This window comes from Vulpes lagopus, chromosome 5 (assembly GCF_018345385.1).
Source record: "Vulpes lagopus strain Blue_001 chromosome 5, ASM1834538v1, whole genome shotgun sequence".
Lineage (NCBI taxonomy): Eukaryota > Metazoa > Chordata > Mammalia > Carnivora > Canidae > Vulpes > Vulpes lagopus.
The window spans coordinates 45,171,706-45,198,616 of record NC_054828.1 but is presented as its reverse complement, the minus strand read 5'-3'; the positions used below and the strand labels follow the sequence as shown (position 1 = coordinate 45,198,616).

The 26,911-nt window shown below is 38.4% G+C and overlaps 1 protein-coding gene across 5 annotated transcripts in view; it reads right to left on the bottom strand.

The window, feature by feature from the left end:
• The window catches only part of SANBR (SANT and BTB domain regulator of CSR), a 56,640-nt gene extending 37,213 nt beyond the window's left edge, over positions 1–19,427 (bottom strand). For 2 of the 5 annotated variants that reach the window (XM_041757574.1, XM_041757577.1), the window contains exons 1-7: positions 19,285–19,427; positions 15,099–15,257; positions 10,655–10,841; positions 9,760–9,853; positions 7,553–7,791; positions 4,161–4,219; positions 1,780–1,940 (exon numbers count right to left, since the gene is read on the bottom strand). In XM_041757574.1, the coding sequence (XP_041613508.1) occupies positions 1,780–1,940; positions 4,161–4,219; positions 7,553–7,791; positions 9,760–9,853; positions 10,655–10,841; positions 15,099–15,248 (890 nt within the window). In that variant the 5' untranslated portion in view covers positions 15,249–15,257; positions 19,285–19,427. Of the gene's footprint in view, positions 1–1,779; positions 1,941–4,160; positions 4,220–7,552; positions 7,792–9,759; positions 9,854–10,654; positions 10,842–11,785; positions 11,872–15,098; positions 15,258–19,284 lie in introns of those variants that run through there. The other 3 variants (XM_041757576.1, XM_041757575.1, XM_041757578.1) reach the window with 3 other exon arrangements.
• Positions 19,428–26,911: the final 7,484 nt, after the last annotated feature.

Here is a 26,911-nt window from a genome sequence, read left to right as displayed (position 1 = left end):
AAAATAAAAACTGGATCACTTTCTCACACCATACACAAAAAACCTTCACATCGATTAAAAACCTAAATGTGAGACCTGATACCATAAAACTCATAGAAGAAAACACAGGCAGTATAATTTCTTTGTAACTTTTTTATAGATAGCTCCTTAAGCAAGGGAAACAAAAGCAAAAATAAACCATTGGGACTACATCAAAATATAAAGCTTTTGCAAAGCAAGGAAACCATTAACAAAACAAAAAGTCAACCTATTGAGTGGGAGAAGATATTTGCAAATGATATATCTAATAAGGGGTTAAATATCCAAAATATATAAGGAACTTATACAATTCAATACCAAAAACCTCAACCCAATTAAAAAATGAGCAGAGGATTTGAATAGACACATTTCCAAAGAAGACATACAGATGGTCAACAGCCAAAAGATGCTCAATATTACTAATCATCAGGGAAATGCAAATCAAAACCAAAATGAGATACCACCTTACAAGTGTCAGAATGGTTAGAATAAAAGACAAGAAATAAGTAAAAGCAAGGATGTGGAGAAAAGGGAACCTTTGTGCATTATTGTTGGGAATGTAAATTGGTGCAGCCACTATAGAAAACAGACGGAGGTCCCTCAAAAGACTGAAAATAGAACCACCATATGAACTAGTAATTCCATTACTGGGTATTTGCTCAAAAACAAAACAAAACCCCACATTATGGGATGCCTGGGTGACTCAGTGGTTGAGCGTCTGCCTTTGACTCAGGGCATGATCCTGGGATCCTGGGATCAAGTCCCCCATCTGGCTCCTGCAGAGAGCCTGCTTCTCCCTCTGTCTATGTCTCTGCCCCCCTCTCTCTGTGTCTCTCATGAATAAATAAAATCTTTAAAAAAATAAAAAACCCACATTAATTTGAAAACACATCTCCCATATACAGTCACCTAATTTACAGTAAAGTTGCCACTGTAATTTAGTGAAGAATGTCTTGCAAAGAAATCTCACCCAGTTCATGATTTCAAATCTATCTACTCTTGTATTTCTATTTTAAGCTCTGACTTCTGACCTAAGTTTCAGACTTATATATCCACCTATCTCTGCTATCCTACCTGGATGTCCCTAAAGCATATTAAATATATCAAATAATCTTAAGAACTAAACCCATCTCTTGATGCCATCACCCCAATATCTCCTCTATTGATGGCACTATAATCCACTTAATTGCTCAACCTCACACTAGGTTTAAACTAGGTAAATTTTTCACTTAGTATAATGCCCTCCACGTCCACCCATGTTGTCACAAATGTCATCCTTTTATGGTTAAGTAATATTCCATCTGAAAACATATATGCATCCCTATGTGTATTCATTATTTACAATAGCCCAGATATGGAAGCAATCCAGGTGTGCACTGATAGATGAATGGATAAAAAAAGATACAGTATATGTATATATACAGTGAAATATTACCTCTTTGCCAAGACTTAAACAGTACCTAAATGATATGACCACTCCTGACCTCATCTCCTACTATTCTTTCTCTTTATAATAAGGCCTACCTTAATTATTTTTTAAAATACTTCACTAACACAATACACTCATATATACATTATACAAAATAATTTAAGTACTAATTTTTATCTAGAGCCATTTTCTCTGGATAAATTTTATTTTACTTACAATAAAATAGAAATATTTCTAAAAATATTCTAAAAATAGAATATATCACTAAAATGAAATTCAAATATATTCCCTCTAATAGGGACATTTGGTTAAAATTAAATTAAGAAAATTACCTTCGAAATTTATCTTTCTTGTCCTTTAAATCATCAACTTCATTGTGTGTGAAAAGATCAGCTATACGTGTAAGAAGATTTGCATTAATACAGTTCATGTTGCATGGGGTAGCTACTATGGCATTCATATTTTTGTGGCAATACTGAATACATTGTTCAACCTAAAAAAACACATGATAGAAAATGAATGTTGAAAAGAGTAGCAATGAAAGATCATGTCATGTCATGATGTCATGTCATGTCAATAACCTTCTTGATTAATCTATACTATTCCAAAGTAAGCCAACAGGCCATATTTGTACAAACACATACAGAGCTAGGAAAATAATCTTCAGTTTTCTTAGCATACTTTAAACAATAGTACAATCTTTCATAATTGCGGCAGATATAAATCTCAGTCAACAAACTCAAGTATACAAGATACGTGGCTTCCAATCACTAGACCCAGTGGCAATATGAAGCCTCTACCTCTGAGTGGCTAAGATATAATTTTAGTCACTTTAGGGTTTTCACAGTTGTGTTGTGCTTGCTTTCTGATTTTCTTCCCTTCTCCAACCTGAGGTATATTTACTTACTTTTTAAGGTAGACTTGGGTTTTGGGGGAAAGTGGTGCTGGCTAATCATGTATTTTCAAAATATTTTGTTATGGCATAAAAAATATGCTGTAGGGCTTAGACTTCAACACTCAAAGGTTAAGGACGCTTTTCATCTCTGCTTTTTTCTGTAACCCTTCCCTGAATTAATGCCAACAACTAAATGGGGAGCAACTAAAGAAGAATATGGAGAACTAGTAAAACCCCAATTAAACAAATTTCACATCTGTTAATATAGCAAAGAAGTACTCTGCTTTAACATAAACATATATAAACTTGTGAATAAGAAATTAAATAAAAGGAACAAATAAATCTAATGTAGAGCCTGATATGTGCATATACATATTGCGTTTTTACATTTACCAATTACTATTAAGCAATAGACGTTAGCATCTGGTTTTACAAATACACGATTATAGTAATAATTAGATATTTGTTTTTAATTCACCGAATTATAAATGAAAGACACAAATAAGTAAAACATGCCTAAAGAAATTACTTAGAAAATATATTCCGATTAATTTTCATTTAATTTGATTTTAGAGCAAAACCTCTCTTGCATCAAAGCTAATTCTGCTTAGTTTCATCTAATTTAATAGTTATTCCTTGCAAGATAAATTATTTGCTTTATAGGCATGATAATGATATATAATAGTCTAACACCTTTCCCACAGAAAAAGAGCAGTTGATTTTTTTTTTTTTAAGAGCAGTTAATTGCAATGGGATTGTAAGCAGAAAGAATTAGGAGTCCGTAGAATAAGAAAGATGAGACAAAACTTTTCTAACATAGAAGTCATTTTAGGGCCCACGCTATTTTCTGTATCTGTGTCCTACTTGCCCAAGCACACTTCTTGCAGAACCTCCTAGGAGGTGCCAGAGTTACAAAGAAATACAAAGACCTCAGTAGTTAAGGATTTTAAGGGAACCAAGGGAATGTAAAAACAGTTTCCATCAGCCTGGAAATAGCCTGACCATGTAAGAGACAACAAATTGGTGGTAAATGCTCTGCTGTTTCCAAAGTAAGGTTGGCCATGCATTCCTTAACAGAGATACCAAGATACCACACAGTTGATGCTCATAACCCTTTCCCCTCTTCAGTTACCTCTGCTTTATTATAATATTAAAGTCTCTACCCTAAGAAGAGCACAAGCTTCACTAAAATAGCATAGGTCACCTGTATCTTATGACCCATCTTTACTTGCAATGACAGAGCTCCTCTTTATGGATATTTATCCTAAACCCTAAATAAAAGGAACTGCTCACCCCTGCTTGGGAAGTAATGGAAGTTGTTTTTGGAAGTTATTCCTTATTTGTTGCAAATAGTTTTCCTTTGTGTGACAACTCTACCTGATGTAGTCTCTATCTGTAACTAAGGAGGAAATTCCTTTTAGTTCAGTTACAGAATCACACTTTTGAATTAACAACTATTTTAGTAAGATGTCTTAAAAATTTCTAGACACTTGAAGAAAAAATCAAGTTGTATGTTAAATTAAGCACAGGTGAATAAGAAAGCTTGGATTTTTTTTTTTTTTTTTACAGAGAAAGGAGGGGGAGAGAGGTGTGGGGGAAGGAGGAGGGGAGGAGGGGAGGAGGGGGAGAGGGGAAGAGAGAAAGAGAGAGAGAGAGAATGAATCTTAACTAGTCTCCATACCCAGAGTAGAGCCCAACGCGAGGCTCAATCTCACAACCCTGAGATCATGACCTGAGCCAAAACTGAGAGTCAATGTTTAACTGACTGTGCCACCCAGGCACCCCAAAAAAGAGCCTGGATATTTTGTTAATACTTACCAATGAATCCATTTTCAAAAACTCTGAAGAAATAAGAATTGAAATGACATTTCCTGGCTCTAAAAAAAAGAAAAAAATTAAATTTCCCTTTTGATTTGTACTTCAACCTCCTCAGAACAGGCTCCTTCTCACCTTAAAGGAGGATGTTACATTATAAGAGCAATTTATCATAACCATACTACATCATATATCTTAGATACATGAAAGAAAGACAATGTAGCGTTAAAATACAGGGTACAGAGTATAGTTTTATACCAAGTAAAAGACTCCAGCTTTTAGATATAGGTATAGGAAAAGCACATAGTAAATCTGCGCTGGTATTAGATTTATATCAAGTAAAAGACTCCAGTAAAAGATATGACACATGCAAACTTTTCTCCTTACCTAAATCACAAAAAAAGATAATTAAAAGTGAGACTATAATTCATTACATAAAAAAAATCATAGCGAGAAACTCCTTTAAATGATTAATGAAAGCACTTGTTAGTAGTGAAATTATCTCAAAAGCAGTAAAATGCTTGTTATGAACAAATATTTAATTAAAAAATTCTGAAAGATAATATAAAATTTACTATGGTTGAGGTACTAAAGTTACTTCCTAAAGGCAGGCTGAAGTGAGCCTTGAGAGGCATAACCAGGGAAAGGGAAATGCCAACTGACACTATTTTTTTTTTTTTTTTAATTTTTTTTTCTTTTTTTTTTTTTTTTCAACTGACACTATTATTTTGGTAAACCTAAGTCATCTCCTGTGAGATATGTTTAAGAAAAAAAAAAAAAAAAGCTGTGATTTTTAGCATTATAGTACTAAGACAATTCTTCTAAATAAAGGACTATGCAGACATTGATCAAAATAAGTAATCCTAATCTTTATTTAAGTAGTATTTCTAGGTTAAATAGCAATGGTGAAGGGAGGAGGGAACTAGTGAAAAATCCCTCAGGGAAGTGTAATATAGCCCATTCCAGCTAAGACTCATCATCTGCATTATTAGAGATTTAATTAAGCATTTTGGTGGTTTTCCTGGTTAGAATAAAGACTGTTTTTATTTATTTATTTATTTTTAAAAAGATCTTATTTATTTAGAGAGAACGTGCATGCATGCACACACACAAGTAGAGGGAGGGGCAAAGGGACATGGAGAGTGACTCTCAAGCAGACTCCTGAGTGTGGAGCCTAATGTGGGAATTCAATCTCATAACCTCAAGATCATGACCTGAGCTGAAATAAGGAGTTGGAAGCTAAACTGACTGAGCCACCCAGGTGCCCCCAAAGATTGCTTTTATAACAATTTATGTTTGGGGCACCTGGGTGGCTCAGTGGTTAAGCATCTGCCTTTGGCTCAGGGCATTATCCCGTGGTCCTGGGATCGAGTCCTGCATCAGGCTCCCTACTTCTCCCTCTGCCTATATCTCTGCCTCTCTCTGTGTATCTCTCAAAAAAAATTTTTTTTAAAAAAAATTTACGTTTGTAGCCATTTATAAGGTCAAAGATTACAGAATGATTGGTTTTGCTCCACTTCTTTTATCTTTACTACATGCATAAATATGCTGGATCAAACAATATTTTTTTCTCTATATATAATTTGATTTATTTCACATATAGATATCATTTCTGGGTGATCTGGAATCTCCGGCCTCTGGCTGAAAATTTTTATTTAGCAATCTTGTAATTTTATTTAAGAACGACTAGAAACTTTTTTCCATTAAATTGGTCCACTATAATGTAATGAAATATATATTTCTTCAGGAAATTTTTATACTGTCACTATAGATTTATTTACTAATAAAAGATTAAAAAATATTTTGGTGCTGCTTTCTAGTGTACCAAAAGACTTTATTAAATCATAGTTGTGATTTCCTATACAAGTCTATACCCAACTAAAGATTACTAAGAAATTACCATCCTTTCATCTAGAATGTTGGTTCTTAAAACTTTTGATCTTAAGACCACTTTTTTGTTTAGATAGGTTATTTTATCAGTACTGACCATAAAAACAGGGAAAATTTTAAAAATATTTCTCAATTCTTTTTAAAAGAATAATAAACTCATTACATAGTAACATATTTTGTGCAAAATTATATTTTCCAAAATACAAATTAACAAGAAGAGGAACACTTATATTTCTTGCAAATTTCTTCAATGCCTGACTTAATAGAAGGCAGCTAGATACTGTATCTGTTTCTACATTCAATGTGTGGGTAGTCTTCTCTTATGTTACTACCAACTTAATGATTGGTAGTTTCTTTTAAAGGTTAGTTGTAACAGGATCTAAAGTCAAACGAACTTTTCCTGTTCTGCTATCTTAAAGTCAAAGGATTTATCTTGCACTTTGAATGGATCTTTAACCCATAATTTTAACAACATGCACTGATCATTTGAAAAATATTGGTTCACTGAGTTATGTGGACCTTCTAAATGTTGAAACGTTTCATTGTACAACATATATTTAAAAAGTCACATTTTAGTATTACCACTAGTCTCATCAGAAAAGTCTTCAAATATGGAGAAGCTGTCATGCACGTGGAAGCAGGTACAAGGTTTCCCAACTCTAACTCTCACGTGAAACCTTGAATTTTGTTACTGACAATAGATATGGTCAGTTGTTTCCCTTTAGTAGATCTTAATTCATTTTCAAGAAAATATCTGCCAAATGCCTAAGTCTGAAAAACCATAATTTGCCTATCATTCTTTCAAGTAAAAATGGCTTTCTCTTTTTAAAAAGCAGCTTGTTTAGCTTGCAACACAAACAACTGCACATGTGCTTTTCCTCCAGACAATCATCATGCTTCACTGTGCAGCAGAAGTGCACTTCCCATGTCATCACATAGAACATGAAAAAGATGCATACTCAGGGGTCAAGAGTTAATAAAATTAATAATTTTTACTGTTTTCTTAAGGACATTCTTAAAGTGAGAGTGAATTTTTTCTTCTAGTTTTTTTTTTTTCCTTTTAATCTATGAGCATATGGTATTGAGGAATAGGGTGACTACTAGTAGTTTGGTGCCCTGCCCTGATGTGTGCTAAAGCTCCCATGTTTTATCTTCCATTACTTCTGTACCATCTGAACAAGTGTCAACACAGAGAAAAAGACAGTAACACTTTAGTATTATAATGCAAACCGTCTTGACCTTGTGAATCCTGTAAAATATCTCCAGGATTCCAGAGGTCCCTGTACTATACAGTGAGAACTGCTGATCTAGAGACCTGTCCACTTGTCATACATTCACTACAATCTACTAAAAAAGGATGAGGTATCAGTTTCCTAAAAGGTCGTAACTAATCTCAGCACAGATACTAATGTCCAAATAATTTTCCACATTGCATGTTTGGCCTGAAGCAACTAACAGGTGACACATAAATTTCACTACAAAATAAACAATAGATTATCTTTTACCTAAAGTGGGCATCTCACAATCTTTATTCTCCTTAGTGTTCCTTTTAACATATTTTATCAACCAGTTGAAAATGTGAACGTCACAATGAACTGAAATGTCCACCTCTTCCCAGCGCTGGGCATCCATAGATAAATATTCAGCAAAGTACTTCATTTCTGATATCAAAAGATCTCGTGGGCAAATAAAATCTTCTTTCAAATTTTTTGCTTCATCGCATACATGGATCACCATGTTTGGCCTTCATAAAAAATGTTACACAGAAATGAAATTATTAGAGTTTTAGAAGAGGAGCCAAGAATACTAACATTTATTGGAAGCACGAGAACAAGATTTTTGGAAGTTTTGACCATATGTCAATTTTATAGGGTTTGACATCCAGAATTTTTCACTGTCTTGCTAATCTGATCTATATCTTAGGTTTTGACTAATTTTATTTAAGCTATTAAGCTTATTAAGCCCAATAACTTAAGAGCTTAACAAAAATATTTTACTATAGGACTCTAATTTACATGGCTTAAAGTTTATTTTTCAATAATAACAAAATTTTATTTATTTATTTTTATTTAATAACAAAATTTTAAAAAATAATACCAATTCACAAAAAAATTAAATAACACATTCTAATTCTTGTGAAGAACATAAAATGGCACTTTTACATGGTTATGGGTATGATGAGTAAAGACTAAAGACTAAAATTTTATTACTAATAACTAGGAATAACAGTTGAAATTATTCATTAAAGAATCAAAAAACTAGCATGGCTACTTAGTTATTTTTAACAGCAAGAGAATTTGTTTCTAGGCATTCATCAAATATAAATTAGTAAATATAGTTAAAAGGGCTCAAGACTACAATGTGCATATTAACATATTTGAAAAACAATTTAAGAGTAAGTTCAGGTAATGCATCTGAAAGACTGCTTCAAAAATTATATGCTCCTTGCATTTACTTTCCCTTGAAAATTATACCACCTCAAAAAGAAATATTAGTGTGATCCACAACTACCTTCACATCATTACAAAACAGAATAGAGACACACTCTCCTACAATAAGAATTTAATGTGTTTAATGGAATTCCATAACTTTCTAATACAAAAAAAAATACATTTGAAACAAAATTGGACTACCAGAAAAAGGATTATAAGCTAATATTCTTATCAAAGTCAAAGGAATTTAAATAACTTCATAAATTGTTCTTCCAAAGAAATTACAGTCAAAATATAAATAGGTAATGGCTGTTATAATGAAGCATAATGGCTCTGTGGCTTTTGGGTCCACAATATGAAATACTAGATAATTCCAGTAAAAAAAATACCTGATAAATTTTTGTGCTATACAAACAAAACTATCCATTAAAAATCTATGTGAACAAATTAAAAATCATTGAACTATATACTTCAAAAGAGTAATTCTTCTTATTGTGGTAAAATGCACGTAACATAAAATCTGTCATATTAGCCCTTTTAAGTGTACAGTTTAATGGCATTAAGTACATTTGCATTGTTATATGATCATCACTACCATCCATCTCCAGAACTTTTCCAAAAGGGTAAATTTTATGATATGTGAATTATATATGAATAAAACTGTTACAAAAAACCTATCAGATCTGAAAATACAGAAAGGAACTTTCAGATATGAAAATACTCTGTATCTTCATTTGAGTGATGGTTACATGGTATGGTAAACTCATTTGTTAAAACTCATCAAGGTGAATACTTGAAATATGTCTAATATATTGTATGTAAAATATAAAACAATCAAAACTTGCAATATACTGAAAGGCGTATTCTAATTTTTAAGTGTTTCTATAATGAGAATTATATTTCAATGGCTCTAAAATATACATCTAGTTTAATAAAATTGGAGAACAAATGGCAGATATTTTTCTTTAGGTTTTAAAATTTGCTTTTCAAACTTACATATTCGTAGAGGTTACTCCTAATATTTACGAATATGAAAATGAATTTTTAAAATGGAAAACTGTAGTCCAATTTAATTATAATGTGAATAAGCCATATGTTTACCTATCAAGCACTGGCATAGTTCAACATATAAACTATCCTGATCCTAACAATTTCAACAATTGTGTATTGTGAAACTCCTAAATTATGGTAACTGATATATACAATCACCAATCATATATTTTATAATTTAAGGTTGATATTCATATTAAGTCTTATCTAGCAAAGAACCAGCCTCCTACCCTTCAGATTCTTCAGTCTTTTCTCCACCATTACGAGTAGTACAATTTTCACTTTCTGAAGAACAATTCCTTGTGGAAGCTATACTATGTCTTCCTTAAATACAGAAACAAACACATACAAAAACAAAGGGGGAGGTTAGCATGTCTAGCTGAGAATGGGTTTTTACTTACTGAATGGTTATACTGTAAATGCATGGTTTCCAAGGCTAGTTAAACGGTACTTTGTTAGGTGGTATTTCTAAAGGTATATGTAAGAAACAGTACAAAAAAAAGGATCACACATTGCTAACATTACACTGAAGATTTAAGAAATGATATGGTGTGAATGGACAGGGGTCAAATGTTCATAAGCCAACAGTATAGTTCTCTGTTCTTGAAGCAAATTCTTATACCAGTATTCTGACTACTGCTGCTGAGATTCAAATCATTCACTACACTCAGAATTTCTAAAATCAGTTATTATTTCCAATGTAACTGCAGAAAACACATCTTTTCTATCCTGCCACTGTGTCATTTGAAGCCTCTGCTAACTACAATAAAAGTGTAGATAACACAAGGAGAAAGCAATATTTTCTCAGGAAAAAAAATTAAGTAGAAAGTATAGGTCAAATCTTTTTGAAATTTATGACATAACTAGGCTAACAGATTGTAGTAGTAAATTTTGATATAGTAAAAAGCTTTTTATAGTGATCGTGTTTTGACCTGCATATTAACATTACAACATTTTTCAAATATAGCAAGGACACATTTCTAAAATTCAGGAAGAGACAAATCCTAATAGAGTTTCTAGTAATGTTTACATTAGCATTTAAATAAAGAAAAAAAGGTTGATTGAAATGCATATTTTGCAAAATTATCATAAGGACAAGTATTGCATTTTGTTTTCAAACCTGACCTGTTTTGGAAATTGCATCTTGACCAACTGGAGTCTCCTGAAAGTCTCCCTGCACGTCAAGAAGGGAGGATTTGATATACGTGGCTAAAGTTTCCACAGGACTCTCTCCAGCAGCCATTAGAGGACTATACTGGTTATCAACAGGCGAACTTCCACTGCTCTTCAGTTCATCAAACCTTTTTGCACACTGTAATGACATAAAAGGAAGGAAATGCAGGTTCCTCTTAGTTAAAAAATAAGATTATTTTCTTGCCTTCTATTTGATGATATTTTTCTATAATCATGTTTTACAAGCGAATTCTAATCTGGGTAATTCCTAGAAAATTAGCACACACTTCAATATACAAAAGCTTCTGACTTTTTTCTTCTTTATTTTTTATTTATTTATGATAGTCACACACAGAGAGAGAGAGAGAGAGAGAGAGAGAGAGAGAGGCAGAGACACAGGCAGAGCGAGAAGCAGGCTCCACGCACCGGGAGCCCAATGTGGGATTCGATCCCAGGTCTCCAGGATCGCGCCCTGGGCCAAAGGCAGGCGCCAAACCGCTGCGCCACCCAGGGATCCCACTTTTTTCTTCTTTAAAATTCAGAGTAAACTTTTTTTTTGAGAGAGAGCATGCATGCATACGTGCAGAGGGTGGAGGAGATGAGGAGCAGAGGGAGGGGAAAAGAGAGAGAATCTTAAGCAGGCCTGTAAAGCCAGATCTCACGACCCTGAGATCATGATATGAGCCAAAACCAAGGGTTAGATGCTGCCACCCAGGAGCCCATAGAACTTTTTTTAATACGCTTTCACCCAATGGCACAATATGTTTATGCTGTGATAGGAAAATGAAAAGCACCTTAACAACCATATTTCCCCGTGGTTTGTATTTATTATCAGTTGACAATTGTAATAATCTAGCTAAACACTTGGCTTTTATTTTTACATTAACTGAGTTTCCACCAGGAATCATACCAAATATCAACCTTCATTAGAAACCAAAAAGAAAAAAAAAAAAAGATAAAAAAAAGATAAAAAAAAAGAGAGAAAAAAAAAAGAGAGAAAAAAAAAAAAAAAAAGAAACCAAAAAGAATCTAATTTGTGACACTAGATTTTCTTTATTTAAATAATGAAGACTTTAGGGGCACCTGAGTGGCTCAGCAGTTGAGCATCTACCTTTAGTTCAGGTCATGATCCCAGGTTCTTAGAATCAAGCCCCACGACTGGTTCCCACCTGAAAAAAAGTGCTGATGAATGTCTGGGCAAATAATGAAAAACCAATGTTATAACATCATTAGAAAAATGTGATGATTCATACATTATATCTCAGTGGGGAGCCTTCTTCTTTCTGGGAAATGTTCAACCTCTTTAGGAGTTAAGGTAAATTAAGTAAATTAAATTAAAACTGAAATAACACTTATTAAAAATATATATAAATAAGAATTTTGAAAAGACACACATATATAAATAATACGTGACATAAAAAGTACAGGGATCAAGACTCAGCTAAGGTGACTGGAATATAACACTGATGGCCCTTTTAGTGGACAATATGTAACAAAAGTCTTAAAAATGTATTATCCTCTAAGGAAAGAATAATAAGATATTTTACAAGTGTTATTTGTAGTAGCCAAAAGTTGGAAATAATAGCCTACATTCAACAAAAGGGGCTGGTTTTAATAAATTATGAAATAGCTCATAGCCTGCAGAAGTCTATTAATTGATAAAGATGTTTATAGTATGCTATGTGAAAAAGCAAGCAGCAAAACAGTACATTTGTTGTATGTCCATCTTAAGAATTCTTATATGTATAGAAAAGTATCTGGAAGGATATATACAAGGTGCTAACAACTTACTTTAGATATTATTCTGATTTTTCACTTATTTCCTTTGTGTGTGTGTTCATTAAGGACATGTTTTGTTTAGTAATAAAAAACAATTTAGGGATGCCTGGGTGGCTCAGTTGGTTAAGCATCTGACTCTTGATTTCAGCTCAAGTCAAGATCTCAGTGGCTTCACTCTCAGCAGGGAATCTGCTTGAGAGTCTTTCTTTTTTTTTAAAAAAGATTCTATTTATTTGTGAGAGAAAGCAAGCAGGATAGAGAGAGAGCATGAGCAGGAGGAAGGTGCAGAGGGAGAAGAAGAAAGACTCCCCGCTGAGCAGAGAGCCTGACGTGGGGCTCCAACCCAGGACCCTGGTATCATGACCTGAGCTGAAGGCAGATGCTTAACCCACTGAGCCACCCAGGTGCCCCAGCTTGAATTCTTTCCCTCTGCCTCCTCCTGTGTGCACATGCACATGCCTTTTCTCTCTCTCAAATAAAAAAATCTTTAAAAAAACTATTTAAAATTTAACACTACTTACATATAGTCTTATTCGCATTTAGTTGTATTTTAGTTAAAAAAAATAATAATTGGGTAAATCTGAATACACAGTGAATATTAGATGATATGATAGTTATTGTTAATTTTTTAGGTTTAACCATGGTATTGTGCTTATGAAATAACGTCCTTAATTTAAGGAGATGTATGCTGTAGTCTATGGGGTGAAGTGTCACAGTATCTGACACTTTTAAGTATCACAGAAAGAAAATTACATAGATCAAGCAGATATAGCATCTATATAAGAATACAGGGGTGTACTACTATTCTTTCAACTTTTCTATATGTTTGACGTTATTAGTGATAAAAAGTTAGAACAGTAGCTGAATTCATGGGTTTGCCCCATTTTAAAACCTAACAAGTTTCAAAACTTAACCAAAAGGTTTGAAAAAGCATAAATTAGGGAGTGATAATATATACTAAAAAAATAAGTTCCCTTATCAATTCATAAAGCCTATAACATAACCAAGGACAAGTAATTTTTTGTGGGTATTGGTTTTCTCAGCTGCAAAAGAAGATGGTGGAACTGGTTCATTCACTAATTCCACAAGTATTTATTGAGTGTATATGATGGACCAGGGTAAGGGTGAACATGCTTAAAATATACTGGGGAAAATCAATAATGTTATTTCTACTTCTAGAGAACTCTGAGGTGATTCACTCACTTTAGTTTCTGTTAACAGCAAAAATTCTGAGGTCAGTGTTTCTCAAACTAGGTTTTATAGATGAATTACCAGAAATCAAAGAATTCCCTGTAAGAACTTTTAGATTTTAAGTTTTGATTCTGAACATAAAATAAAAATCACCTGATTCATCAGGATGACAGAGTATTTCAGTGCCTATCCGCTTTTCTGTTTACAATTAAATTGTACCAGGAAATATTTTAATTGTCTAAGGCTAATTTTTAAAAAGAGAAAGATAGGGAAGGGACCAGTAGAGGAGAGAGGCATTGGTGTCAAGGGAAGGCAAGTAACATCATGATAAGGCCTCCTAGTAGGTTAAAGAGAGAAAAGTGGAAAAAGAACAAAGTCTATGAAAGGCACATGGCAATTCAGGCTGAATACAAAAATTTTTGTGCCATAATAGACCATACAATATTTCCTTTGTAATCACCAATTTAATTTCAGCAAAACTCTATTACTTACAGCATTAGGTAAACATTTTTAGTTTGAATTTTGTTAGTTTTAGTTTTCATTTGTGTCTGTAATATGTAAATTTGGTTTAAGGGTGTATGGGTGTGTTTATACCTAGTATTGTTAGTGCACATTTAATTTACATTATAATAAAAATAATTTAAGTCAACACTGGGAGTTTTCAAGTTTTTTCCTTTAAAAAGGTCTGTCCATTATTCAAGTTTCAGAAGTATAGCATTAGGGATTTAATAAAATATAATTTGATTAACAAAAATTTCATCTACCCATAATTTTACAGTATCAGTTCTGTTAATTAAAATTACATATTAGTGAATTTTCAGTTGTTACATAAATAATTGAATTTAAACATACTAGGTGGGTTAATATATAATTTATGCAGTTTGTATCTAGACAAAACATACCATATTTGCACATTCAGTATTTATGCATATGAATATATAAAAATCAAATTTTTTTTCCTTTCTTAGTAGCTGTTTATTTTTTGTATTTCAATTTCCTGATTTTAATTCAAAACAATTATATGATATTCTTCTGAGGTGAGGCACAATGATACCTAACACTGAACTCCTGCTACTGAGACTTATGATCTTATATACTGAACTATTTTAATCTGCCTAACAATTATTTGGGGAATCTTAAGTTTTCCTGATTTTATTCGTTTATTTTCCATAACTATGTAAGGATGAGATGCCCAAATCTTACATGATGAGCACTCTTGGCTCCAAATTGTCTTATCATATCACTTTCTGCAGGATCCATAATTATTGACAATAAAACTCTACTGAATTTTTTATTGGGACAATGAAACAATCCACTGCTAGCTATTTTATTCATAACTTATTTTCCATTTCCATATAAGTAGCTGTTTCTTTAAATTGATCATTTTCAGATTTTTCCAGGAGAAATCTGGGGGATGGTTATTTACCTCTTTGGGTGTTAATCCAGGTACAAGCCTTGCCACAGTTTCCCAGTTGATGGTCTGATGGATCCCAATTAATGGATAAAGAATCATGTCCAACACCATTTGGTTGTTATTGTTCAAGAAATTGTTGTTCTCTGAATATCCACGACTCATCTTTTGGAACTAGAAATAGACAGACATATTTATACCTGAAATCCAAGTTTTTCCTGATGATTATAAATCATTTATAATTTATTCCTAAGAATTTATGCTACCTCTAAAGGAAAAATAAAACTGACCTAAAATAAACAATATACAGCTCAAATTTCTTCAAATATTGTATCATTTGAATATTATGGATTGGTGGATGGATAGATACATAGGATGGAAAGATGAAAAAATTATGTGATAAAAAAGTATAAGGGGCCAGCCCCGGTGGCACAGAGGTTTAGCACTGCCTGCAGCCCAGGGCATGATCCTGGAGACCAGGGATGGAGTCCCACATCAGGCTCCCTGCATGGTGCCTCCTTCTCCCTCTGCCTGTGTCTCTGCCTCTCTCTCTCTAGCTGTGTCTCTATGAATAAATAAAATCTTGAAAAAAAAAGTATAATAAAATATTAATGGTAAAATATAAGTGGGTATACAGGGGTTCATTATAACATTTTTTTAAACTTTGCTATATGTTTAAAATTTTTCATAATAAAACACTGGGGGGAAAATGGAATAAAATGTCTTTCTAAAAAAAATCCTTAAGTGCGCCTGATTTATGCCCTGATTAGCAATTCATAGATGGTAGAGTTTAACTGTTAAAAAAAAAAACCTGGTTAAAAAGAATTAAATTTCATCCTAGTCCTAAGCAATATTTGTTTTATGCTTATGTGAATGTCCATGCTACAATGAAGGTTGAATATATTTAATTTATACTAATGTAATCAAATGAAACAAAAACAAGTTAATCTGACATTGTAGGATAAGCATAATCATTGTTATTGTGCCATGTGATTATTATAAATGGTGGGGCCTTCTATCGCCAATTATAATTATTATTTCTGTATGTTTGAAGTAAGTTTTATTGGAGTGTTCTTCTTGTCTTCAGAAAAAACATGACAATTGTTCTGGTAAGATTTCATCCTTACAACACATCCAAACACACCCTGCCTCTCAAATATAAAAAGCCAAAGCAAAAAAAAAAAAAAAAAAAAAAAAAAGCCAAAGCACCTACACATGCCTGCGTGCGCACGTGCACACACGTGCCTCACTCCTGCATGGTGGAGGCTTCCCTTGCATTGTCACCTGGCTCCCAACCCACCACATCCTCCAGTTCAATTCAGGAGCTCTAGAATAACATATCCAGCTACCAAGGGTGTCCAAGATGTTCAGGCCATGGAATCACCAAGAAAAAAAAAGGATCTAGGGGTGCTTGAGTGGCTCAGTCAGTTGGGTCTGACTCTTGATTTCAGCTCATGATCTCAGGGGGGAGTCTGCTTTTCTCCCTTTCCATTTGGGCCAATCCCACCCCGCATGCATTCTATCTAAAGTATATAAATAAGGGGTTTCTGGGTGGCTCAGACAGTTAAGCATCTGCCTTTGGCTCAGGTCATGATCCTGGGGTCCTAAGATTAAGCCCTGCGCGGGGCTCCCTGCTCATCGAGGAGTCTGCTTCTCCCTCTCTTTTTTTTTTTTTTTTTTTAAGATTTTACTTATTTATTCATGAGAGACAGAGACGAAAGAGAGAGAGAGAGACAGGCAGAGGGAGAAGCAGGCTCCATGCAGGGAGTCCAACATGGGACTTGATCCCGGGTCTCCAGGATCACGCCCTGGGCCAAAGGCACACCCACCCCCCTATGCTCTCTTTATCTCTCTCAAATAAATAAAATCTTAAAAAAAAAAAAAAAAAAGGCTCTAGATGGCTTCCCAAATCAATGTAGTTCAATAAACATTTAGTGAGTCCAATTATTGGCCCAGAATTGGAGATACAAAAATAAATACGGCATGGTCCCAGTCCTCAAGGAATTTATGGTCTGGTGAGGGATACTAGCAGTCAAACAGATAACTTTAACATCATTTGCTGAGAGCCAAAGCAGAGGGGAGCCATGGGGGAGTAAAGAACACACAATAGTTGTTACTGAGTACAGCTGGCCCCTGAACAACACAGGTTTGAACTGTGCAGGTCCACTTATACCCAGACTTTTTTGTCCACACAATACTGTAAATGTATTTGCTTTTCCTTATGATTTTCTTAATATTTTCTTTTCTCTGGCATGTAAGAATATAGTATATGATACATATACAAAATATGTGTTAATAGACTGTTATCAGTACGGTTTGTGGTAAATAGTAAAATATTAGTACTTAAGTTTTTGGGAGTCAAAAGTTATACAAGTATTTTTTACTATGGGGGGGGGGTCAGTACCTTTTAACTCCTGCATTTTCAAGGGTCAATTTAATAATTTTAGTTTAACAAAATGTAGTTTAGTAATTCTGAAACACTTCCTTGAACCCAGTTGAAAATAGATTTTACAGACAGAGCTTTATTCTCCACCTGGATGCCCAGCACATCATCACTTTTCCTACTATACAATTTGAGGTGTATGTTAGAGGATATAGGATATCTTATAATTTGTTTGGACCTCAGTAGAAAATAGTCTAATACAGAATTCAGGGCGAGGACTTGGGTGCTGTTTTTACCTTCACTTCCAAAAAGATTAATTTAAAATTTCTAAAATATTTATTGTTGGGGGCACCTGAGTGGCTGATGCTCCTCTCTCCCCTCGGTCTACCTCCCCACCCACCACCCCTGCTCGTGCTATCTCACTCATTCTCTCAAATGAATAAAATCTTTTAAAAATTTATTTAAATCATAAATATTTATTGTAGCCTGCAGTGTGTTGGCACCTATTAGCTAATCAAAATATTGTCCGTATCAAATACTTAAACATTTTTATGTATATTTCAAATGTGATACTCATTGATAATATACGTGGTAGGGATCCCTGGGTGGCGCAGTGGTTTAGCGCCTGCCTTTGGCCCAGGGCGCGATCCTGGAGACCTGGGATCGAATCCCACATCGGGCTCCCGGTGCATGGAGCCTGCTTCTCCCTCTGCCTGTGTCTCTGCCTCTCTCTCTCTCTCTGTGTGTGTGTGTGTGTGACTAATAAATAAATAAAAATTAAAAAAAAAATAAGAAGAAAGATAATATACGTGGCATTCTTATAAATTCCCTTGGAATAGCTTGTCACAGTGCACTCCATTCCGGGGGGGGAAAAAAAAAGTACAGACTTATCAAAAGCTGCGGCACTTAAGAAAAAAATTGGAAGCTCAAATGACACTGCTACTAAATCTTAGTCCTATTACTGATAAACTATTTTCAAAGTTGTTAAGGTGAAACATGTTATTTACCAGATATAAAAATTCTAATTAATGCACTAGCTTTTTAAGAAACTCCTGCCCTAAAAAAACCCCCAAAAAACAGAACAAAAAAACCCCCTCCTGTCCTACTCCCCCACTCCCACAACTTTGGTTTACTTAAATGCATTAGTAAAACCAGTTTAATTAAGACCAAAGGGAGGTCCACGACTGACGGGTGAGTTTTCCTCTTGAGAAAAAAAAAGAAAAAGAGGAAAAGGCTTTTGTAGACAGAGACTTTTTTGCTTCGTAAGAGGAAAGGTGCGGAACGAAGGGGCCGGCAGGCGGCGGCGGCGGCAGGTCGGAGGCCTCCAGCACAGCACAGGGTGGGAGGACCGGGGGTCATCCCGCTCCGGGGGGAGAAGCCTCGTGCCCCGGCTCCCCGACCGCAGACCCGGGCCGAGGCAGTTGGCTTCCACCGGGAAGGAGAAAATAAAGCCACAAGTGACGCCCGGGACGACGGCTCCAAGCCCGCCACCCCCGGCGCAGAGGCTCCCTGCGGGGCGCGTCCTCAGGTTCCCCCGCCCCGGGGCGCGGACAAAGGCGCTGGGCAGCCGGCGCGGCGGAGGGAAGGTGCGGGCGGAGGCCGGGGCTCCCTCGGCAGGTGCGCGGGCGGCGGGGCGGGGCGGGGCGGGGGCTGCTCGCGGGGCGTGCGTGGGCGGGCGGGCTCCGGCGGGTCCCCGGGCCGGGCGGGCGGGGATGGAGGCCGCGGCGGGAAGCCGCTGACGGCCAGCGGGGCCGCCCCCGGCCGCGCCCCTGCCCCCGCCCCCCGCCGGCTCCCGAGGCCCCTCGGCGTCTCGCTCACCTGCCCGGGGCCGCGGTGGCCCTCGCTGCGCGTCCGTCACCTGCAGCGGCCGGCACCGCCCGCGCTCGCGCCATGAAGCCTCCCGCTACGGGGCCCGCGAGCCCGGCCGCTGAGCCCGCACGCGCCGCCCCTCCCGCGCGCAGGGTAGCGCCGGCCGCCGCCCCGCCAATCACAGGCCAGCGCCGGCCGCCGTCCCGCCAATCACAGGCCAGCGCCGCAGCGGCGGAGCCAATGAGCAGCGAGCTCCCGCGGGGGCTGGGGCGGGTGGCCCGACGAGCGGCCGAGGGAGGCTGGCGGCCGCCGCGCCTCGCCTTTGCCTTCCCCTTCCCCCTCTCGCTCTCCCTCCCTGGCTTGTCGCAGTGCAGCGTCCCCACCCTCCCGGCGTCTTGTCTCTTAGCAACCGCATCCTCCGGGCCGGGTCTTAGGTGACCAACTCTGAATCCAGAAGAAAGGGAAACACGGGAGAGAAAAGAACTAGTATAAAGAATGAATGAGGGATCCCTGGGTGGCGCAGTGGTTTGGCGCCTGCCTTTAGCCAGGGCGCGATCCTGGAGACCCAGGATCGAATCCCACATCGGGCTCCCGGTGCATGGAGCCTGCTTCTCCCTCTCCCTCTGCCTATGTCTCTGCCTCTCTCTCTCTCTCTGTGACTATCATAATTAAATAAAATAAATAAAAGAAGCAGCAAGCAGCAGGGGCACCTAGGTGGCATAGTCGGTTGAGCATCCAACTCTTGGTTTCGACTTCGGTCATGATCTTAGGGTCCTGGAATTTAGCCCCACATCCGGCTCTGCACTCCACAGAGTCTGCTTGAGATTCTCTCTCTCCCTGCCCCTCTGCCCTTCCCACTTGTGTTTCGAAAAAAAAAAAAAAAGAATGAATGAAACAGTTGGAGGTGCAGGTCACTTGAGCACATCACCCGTGTAGGTTAGGTGGCATGGGAAGGTTACCACCTGAGGGACACCAAAAGTACCTGGGTGAGGCATGGGCCTTACCAGGAGGCATCTCTTTAAAAATATAAATGGCTCTGGGTTACAAATTCAGTTTTCATTAACATTAATAGGTTGTGCACGTGTGTTGCTGGGGCGAATACTATTACTGGGAACCCAGGAAGATACACACGGTTCAGTCTTGTAGGGGTAAATACTACGTGGCAATTACTTTTAATTTCCACTTGCAATGTGTCTGAGAATCAAAACTCCATGTTAGAATCAGAAAGGCCAGTAAAAGGGGCATCTGGGTGACTCAGGCTGTGACTCTTGGTTTCTCTTGGGTTGTAATCTCAGAGTCTTGAGATCAAGCCCCTCCTGAGGCTCCTCGCTTAGCAGAGTCTGCTGTAGATTCTCTTTCCCTCTCCCTCTGCTCCTTCTCCTGCTCTCCCCCCTCCAAAAAAAAATCTTAAAAAAAAAAAAGGACAGGGTGTTTGAGGTGCTCAGTGGGTTGAGCATCTGACTCTTGATTTCTGCTGGGGTACTGATCTCAGGGTCCTGGGGCCAGCCCCCTGGTAGGCTCTCTGCTCTGTGGGGAATCTGCTTGAGATTCTCTCCCTCTCCTTTTACTCCTCCCCCACCTCCGTGCTTGCTTCTCAAATAATTAGTATAATGAGATCTGATGATTAAGTGACTAACCGTATGTCATGAGTTTTTCTAATTATATCACCTCTGACTTTCTACAAATCTTTTACTATTTTTGTTCCACAGAGACATTGAAGTTAGGCAAGTTCTGCATTTAGGTAATTTCTTAAAGAGAAGCTATTTGCCTTCTACTTTTCTTTCTCCTAGGCTTGAACTCAGTTGTGATGGTGGTGAGCCAGTTTAAACCATGAGGATTAGGACTCATGAGATTGCAGAGCAAGAATGTAGAAGGAACCTTGGCCCTGAATTACCTTGTGAAGTGAAGCTGCCTAATAGCTCCTAGATTGCTTGTCTACCTTTAGACTGTTCTATGTGGAAAAAAGTGTTTATCTTTCTTCAGCTCTTGTATTTTTTGGTCTATTACAGAAGCTTAGTGTAGTCCCTAAAAGCGGAAAAAAACTTGGTCTCTGAAAGTTGGTGTGCTACAATAACAAAGATCTAAGGTATGCACACATCGGCAGGTAATTAGCATATTGCAGGACTGAAGGCTGGTGACCTTTTACAAATATATTGGGAAGTGTCATTTATGTTAACTTGGAAGGCAGATTATCAAGCCTATAGCTCTGAGGAAAGCTTAGAAAAGGTCAGAATGCAAATTTGTGCTGGCTGACACTCCTTGCTTTTAGCAAGGTTCAATAAAAAGAAATGAAATCAGTTAAAAACCAGTTTGCAAGCAGAGCTAGAGAATGGAACTCTACTACTGGACCCCATTCATAACATTTCCTCTTGCTGTTGATCCACATACTATTATGCCATCTCTGAGGGATCAATTCAGGTACTTAATGTTTGAAGCTTCTTCTCATCACTCTCATCTTTTCTAGAGGGCCTTTACAGAATGACAGAGCAAGAAAGAATCCTTGAAAGATGGACTTCTTCAATCACTTTTTAAAAATTTATTTATTCATGAGAGACAGAGAGAGAGAGAGAGGCAGAGACATAGGCAGACAGAGAAGCAGGCTTCATACAGGGAGCCTGATGTGGGACTTGATCCCGGGACTCCAGGATCACACCCTGGGCTGAAGGCAGACACTCAACCACTGAGCTACTCGGGCGTCCCTTCAATCTTTTTTTTTTTTTTTTAAGATTTTATTTATTTATTCATGAGAGACAGAGAGAGAGAGAGGCAGAGACATAGGCAGAGGGAGAAGCAGGCTCCCTGTGGGGAACCTGATAAGAGACTTGATCCTAGGATCCAGGATCACGACCTGAGCCAAAGGAAGATGCTCAACCACTGAGCCACCCAGATGCCCCCAATCATTTTATTCCAAGGTCAGAGAAAGTTTAAGTGACTTGTCCAAGGTCAAATACTCAATTCATTAGGTTCAGTGACCTTTGCCCAAGGAAGAATCTTTAGCCTTGTACAGATGTTCCTTCTGAGGCCTTTTAGGCAGAATGGGTAATTTTACCTAAGACTTCCATCTACTTCCCCCTCCTCACCAAGTCTAACCCTTTTATGTTCATAAGCTCATCTATCCTATTAGTCTTAGTACAGACTCAGTTGCTTTAACACAAACCCTAAAAACAGTGGCTTAAACACAAAGTTTCTTTCTTAAATTACAATAAAGGTGGGTGCTCCAGAACTGGCATAGCTGCTTTGCCATTCCTGACACAGTATTTCCATTTCTAAGTCTGAAGTGACTGCAAAGGAATTGTGGATAGTCGTGTAAGGCAGTCAAATTCTCCACAGGGGGTAGGAAGGAGACAGGTTAAGACAACTTCTAAAATTGGTAATAAATAGCAGGATGAGCACATTATTTAGAAAGAAGGTAAAAACAGGGGTGCCTGAGTGGCTCGGTCAGTTAAGCATCTGCCTTCAGCTAAGGTCATGATCTCAGAATGCTGGGATCAAGCTCCATGTCCTACTCCCTGCTGAGCAGGGAGTCTGATTCTTCTCTCTCTGCTCCTCCCCCTACTTGTGCTCACTCTCTCTCAAATAAATTTTTTAAAAAGAAGGTAAAAATAGAACAGCAAAAAAGTTTAATGTGATCGCTTCTGGGATCAGGAGTCTGGAGGGGTTAATTTATCCCCCCTTCTTTAAATCACAATTTGATTTTTTAAAACCATGCAATTTTAGTAGTTTTATAGTTAAAAATATAAGTAAATGAATAAAACATATATATGAAGTAAGGAAAATAGTAACTTCAAACAAGTTATTTATTCAACTAGGCAAATATTAAATACAAAAAATTAACCATAACAATCTAAAATAAAAACTTCAAGTGATACCAACATTGGTGAGGGAAGAGCCAACAGGGAGAAGCGGTTGCAGGAGAAAGCAGGAAGGATGACAGTTGGCCAACAATCTTGTGTTGTTGTAGGCCTCCAATATTGGTAACTTTCAACACTGGTAGAGGAAAATAAAATTAGGAGTTAAAAGTAACCAAACCAAGCATAAAAATAGAATGTATAGCTTTCAAACCTGAAGAAGAGGCAGCGTGCTCTATGGTCGCAGGTCTGTCTCTCGGGTCAGCAGTGTGTGGACCGAACAGCCCCGGGGCTCCCCTTCTCCAGGCCGCCAACCGCCTTCCGACCGACCTTTTCTCCAGGGCAACCTTCGGAGCCAACAGCCACCCTCTGCCTTCGGGCCCAGCCAAAATCCTATTTGGAGCTTAGCTCTTTGTTACTGATGAACCCTGAGCTCTCAGGAGCCTCGGAGCCAGTCCTCCGAGGCGGAGGCCACCATCCAAGCACCTGCGGGCGCCTGGCCCGGCCCCTGGGGTCCGCCGTGACCTCGAGGGCGCGGCTCCGAGGCCGAGCCCCCCCACCCTCACCCCCCGCGTGTAGCCTGAGCAGGAGCACCAGGGAGCCGAGCACCTCCTGACCATGCATCTCCGTGCTCTCCTCCGGGCCATGCCGACGAGGGGAACCTTCTGGAGCGCCCGCCCTGGGCTCTGCCCACCAGGCCCTGCCTGCCTTGCTGGCGAGGCACGATGACAGGGGGACCACAAGGTGGGCGACCGGCCAACTCCCCGCGCGGGGCGGCGAGGGTCCCTGGAGAAGGGGAGCCTCGGAAGCCCAGGGGCCTCTGAAGGCCCCCCGTGGCCCCCCTACCCCCACCGGTGCCGGGGCCTCTCCCTGCAGCCAGGAGGCAGCCCTCTCCCAAGCTAGGGACCAAATAGACACAATAAAGCTTTTTGCAGCAAAAAGAAAAAACCTGTAAAAAAAATTATCTATGAAAAACAAAACAGAACCCCAAAGCATGGTAAATACAAAACTTGTAATAAAGTGGCAGAGATTTATGAAATAAAAACTGATAAAACGATAAGAAACAGGACACCTGGATGGCTCAGCGATTGAGCATCTGCCTTGGGCCCAGGGCTGATCCTGGAGTCCTGGGATCGAGTCCCAGGATCGAATCCCAGTAGGGCTCCCTGTGAGGAGCCTGCTCTCTCTGCCTGTGTTTCTGCCTCTCTCTCTGATGAATAAATAAAATGTTAAAAAAAATCTTTTAAAAAAACATTAGAAGCTATCAAATGGGGATTTTTAAAAAAGATTTTTAAATTTATTCACAAGAGACACACAGAAAGCAGAGACACAGACAGAGGGAGAAGCAGGCTCCATGCAAGGAGCCCAATGTGGGACTCGATCCCGGAACCCCAGGATTACGCCCTGGGCTGAAGGCAGACACTCAACCTCTGAGCCACCCGGGCCTCCCATCAAATGGAGATTTAAAATATACTCACTCCACTTAGAAGCAGTAAAGAGACAAACAAAAAACAAGCAAATATAAAGATGAATTTAAAATATAAGTTCAGGGGCATCTGGCTGGCTCAGTTGGTAGAGCAGACTACTCTTGATCTCTGGGTGTAGAGAGTACTTTAAAAAGTTCAACCTAACACACTGTTCAATCTAACAGAATTCCCTACTCCATGTTTCCACATGGAAGTATTTCTCCAGAATGACAGTGCTTCTTTTTTCCCCCACTTACCCTCTCTCACTTCCTGCTTCTCAGAGTTTGATTAGGGAGTTTGGAAGATTTGTGCACATGTAGTTTTCTACCCTCTCCACTCTCACTAGATCACTTACCTACAGTGAACATGCTGTCCGATTTTTCCTGAACATTCTGTAAGTTGGGTAGGTTACTCTTACACTGGATGGATAATTGAATTCACGGAAATAGTAACAAATCCTATGCCATGGCCTCCAAACTAGCTTGAACATAAAGCTCACAGACAACAAGCTCCACCTGCCTGTGCAAGGTCTTCATCAGATGCATTGTCTCTCTCTCTTTTTTTTCAGTAAGCTCTATGCCCAATGTGGGGCTTGAACTCATGATCCTGAGATCAAGAGTCACATGCTTGCTCTACTGACTGAGCCAGCCAGGTGCCCCTAGTCTCTCATTCTTTTTTTTTTTTTTTTTTTTTTTAAGATTTAATTTACTGGGACTCATGGGTGGCTCAGTGGTTGAGCACCTGCCTTCGGCTCAGGGGGTGATCCCGGAGTCCTGAGATTGAGTCCTGCATAGGGCTCCCTCCAGGGAGTCTGCTTCTCCCTCTGCCTATATATCTGCCTCTCTCTCTGTGTCTCTCATGAATAAATAAATAAATAATTTTTTAAAAAGACTTTATTTATTTGAGAGAGAGTGAGCACAAGCAGGGGGAGGGGCAGAGGGAGAAGCAGATGCTCCACTGAGCAGGGAACCCGATGTGGGGCGGCTGAATCCCAGGACCCTGAGATCATGACCCAAGCCAAAGGCAAACGCTCAACTACCCAGGCCCCCCTCCTAGTCTCTCATTCTTAAACATAATAAGACAACTAAAGTTCAGCAGAAACCTGAGGAAAATATTAATCATGAAAGATAAAAGATTCACAACAGGGGAGAAAAAGACTATCTGGGAAAGTGGAAACCTCAAAACAAAGAAAACCACCAGTTCAGACTTGTGCACAATGACTCAAGAAAACATAGAGTGATGCCTTCTTTACAGTATATTTTTAATCTAATAGAGCCTGAGTGAACCTGGCCTAGATTATTAGCTGTACTTGCTTAGCTAAATCATGTGCTGAAATCCTTGTTTTCCTTAAAGCCCTGTCCCCTGTTCATTTGAGAACACACAAGTATTCTGCTTTGACCTACTTTTGAGCACTGAAGGATACTTAAAAGCAGGAAACAAGAAGAAGAAGAAAGCAGGGAACTTAAAAGCAGGAAAGCCTAAGCAGCACAGACTGTGTTACAGGCAGATATTGTTTTCATAACAGGCACTTTTTAAAATACACTAACTGGATAAGCCTAGGTTTCCCAGGATTTGCCCAGGACCTTGCCCAGTGACTTCTCCAGAAAAGGTTCTCATAAATTCTCAGAGAAACTGGAGCCCGACTATGATCCAGTGCCTCTTTTCAGTTTATCATCTCCTGGGATACCTCATCAAACACTAGCAATACTGCCTTCTAATACAGGTAGGCTTCTGCATGCTAGTACCTCACTTTTATATTAATCATCTATCATACTCCTTTATATTTTTGATAAAACAAATTATTTCATACAAAAACCCCCCAGTATCAAGCAGGAGTGCAAAAATGGTTTGATATCAGAAAATCAACGTTCTTCATCACATTATTATTACTGAAGGTGAAAAATCAAAAGACAATCCAAACAAATGTAGATTTAAATTAGCATTAACAGGGAACTCTTAGGGCAGCCCTGGTGGCTCAGCCGTTTAGCACTGCCTTCAGGCTGAAGCCCAGGGCCAGATCCTAGAGGCCTGGGATTGAGTCCCAAGTCAGGCTCCCTGCATGGAGCCTGCTTCCCCTCTGCCTGTGTCTCTGCCTCTCTTTCTGTCTCTCATGAATAAATAAATAAAATCTTAAATAAAAAAAGGGGGGAGACTTTTAATGAAAAATTAACTAGCATAAAACTCACAGCAAATGTCACATTTAACAGAGCAACTTTAGACTCTTCAGGTAGAAAAAAAATAAAAATGCCTGCTACCACAGCCACTGTCCAATACAGACTGGCAACCTAGTCAAAACAGAGAATGAGAAGTACAAGGATTGAA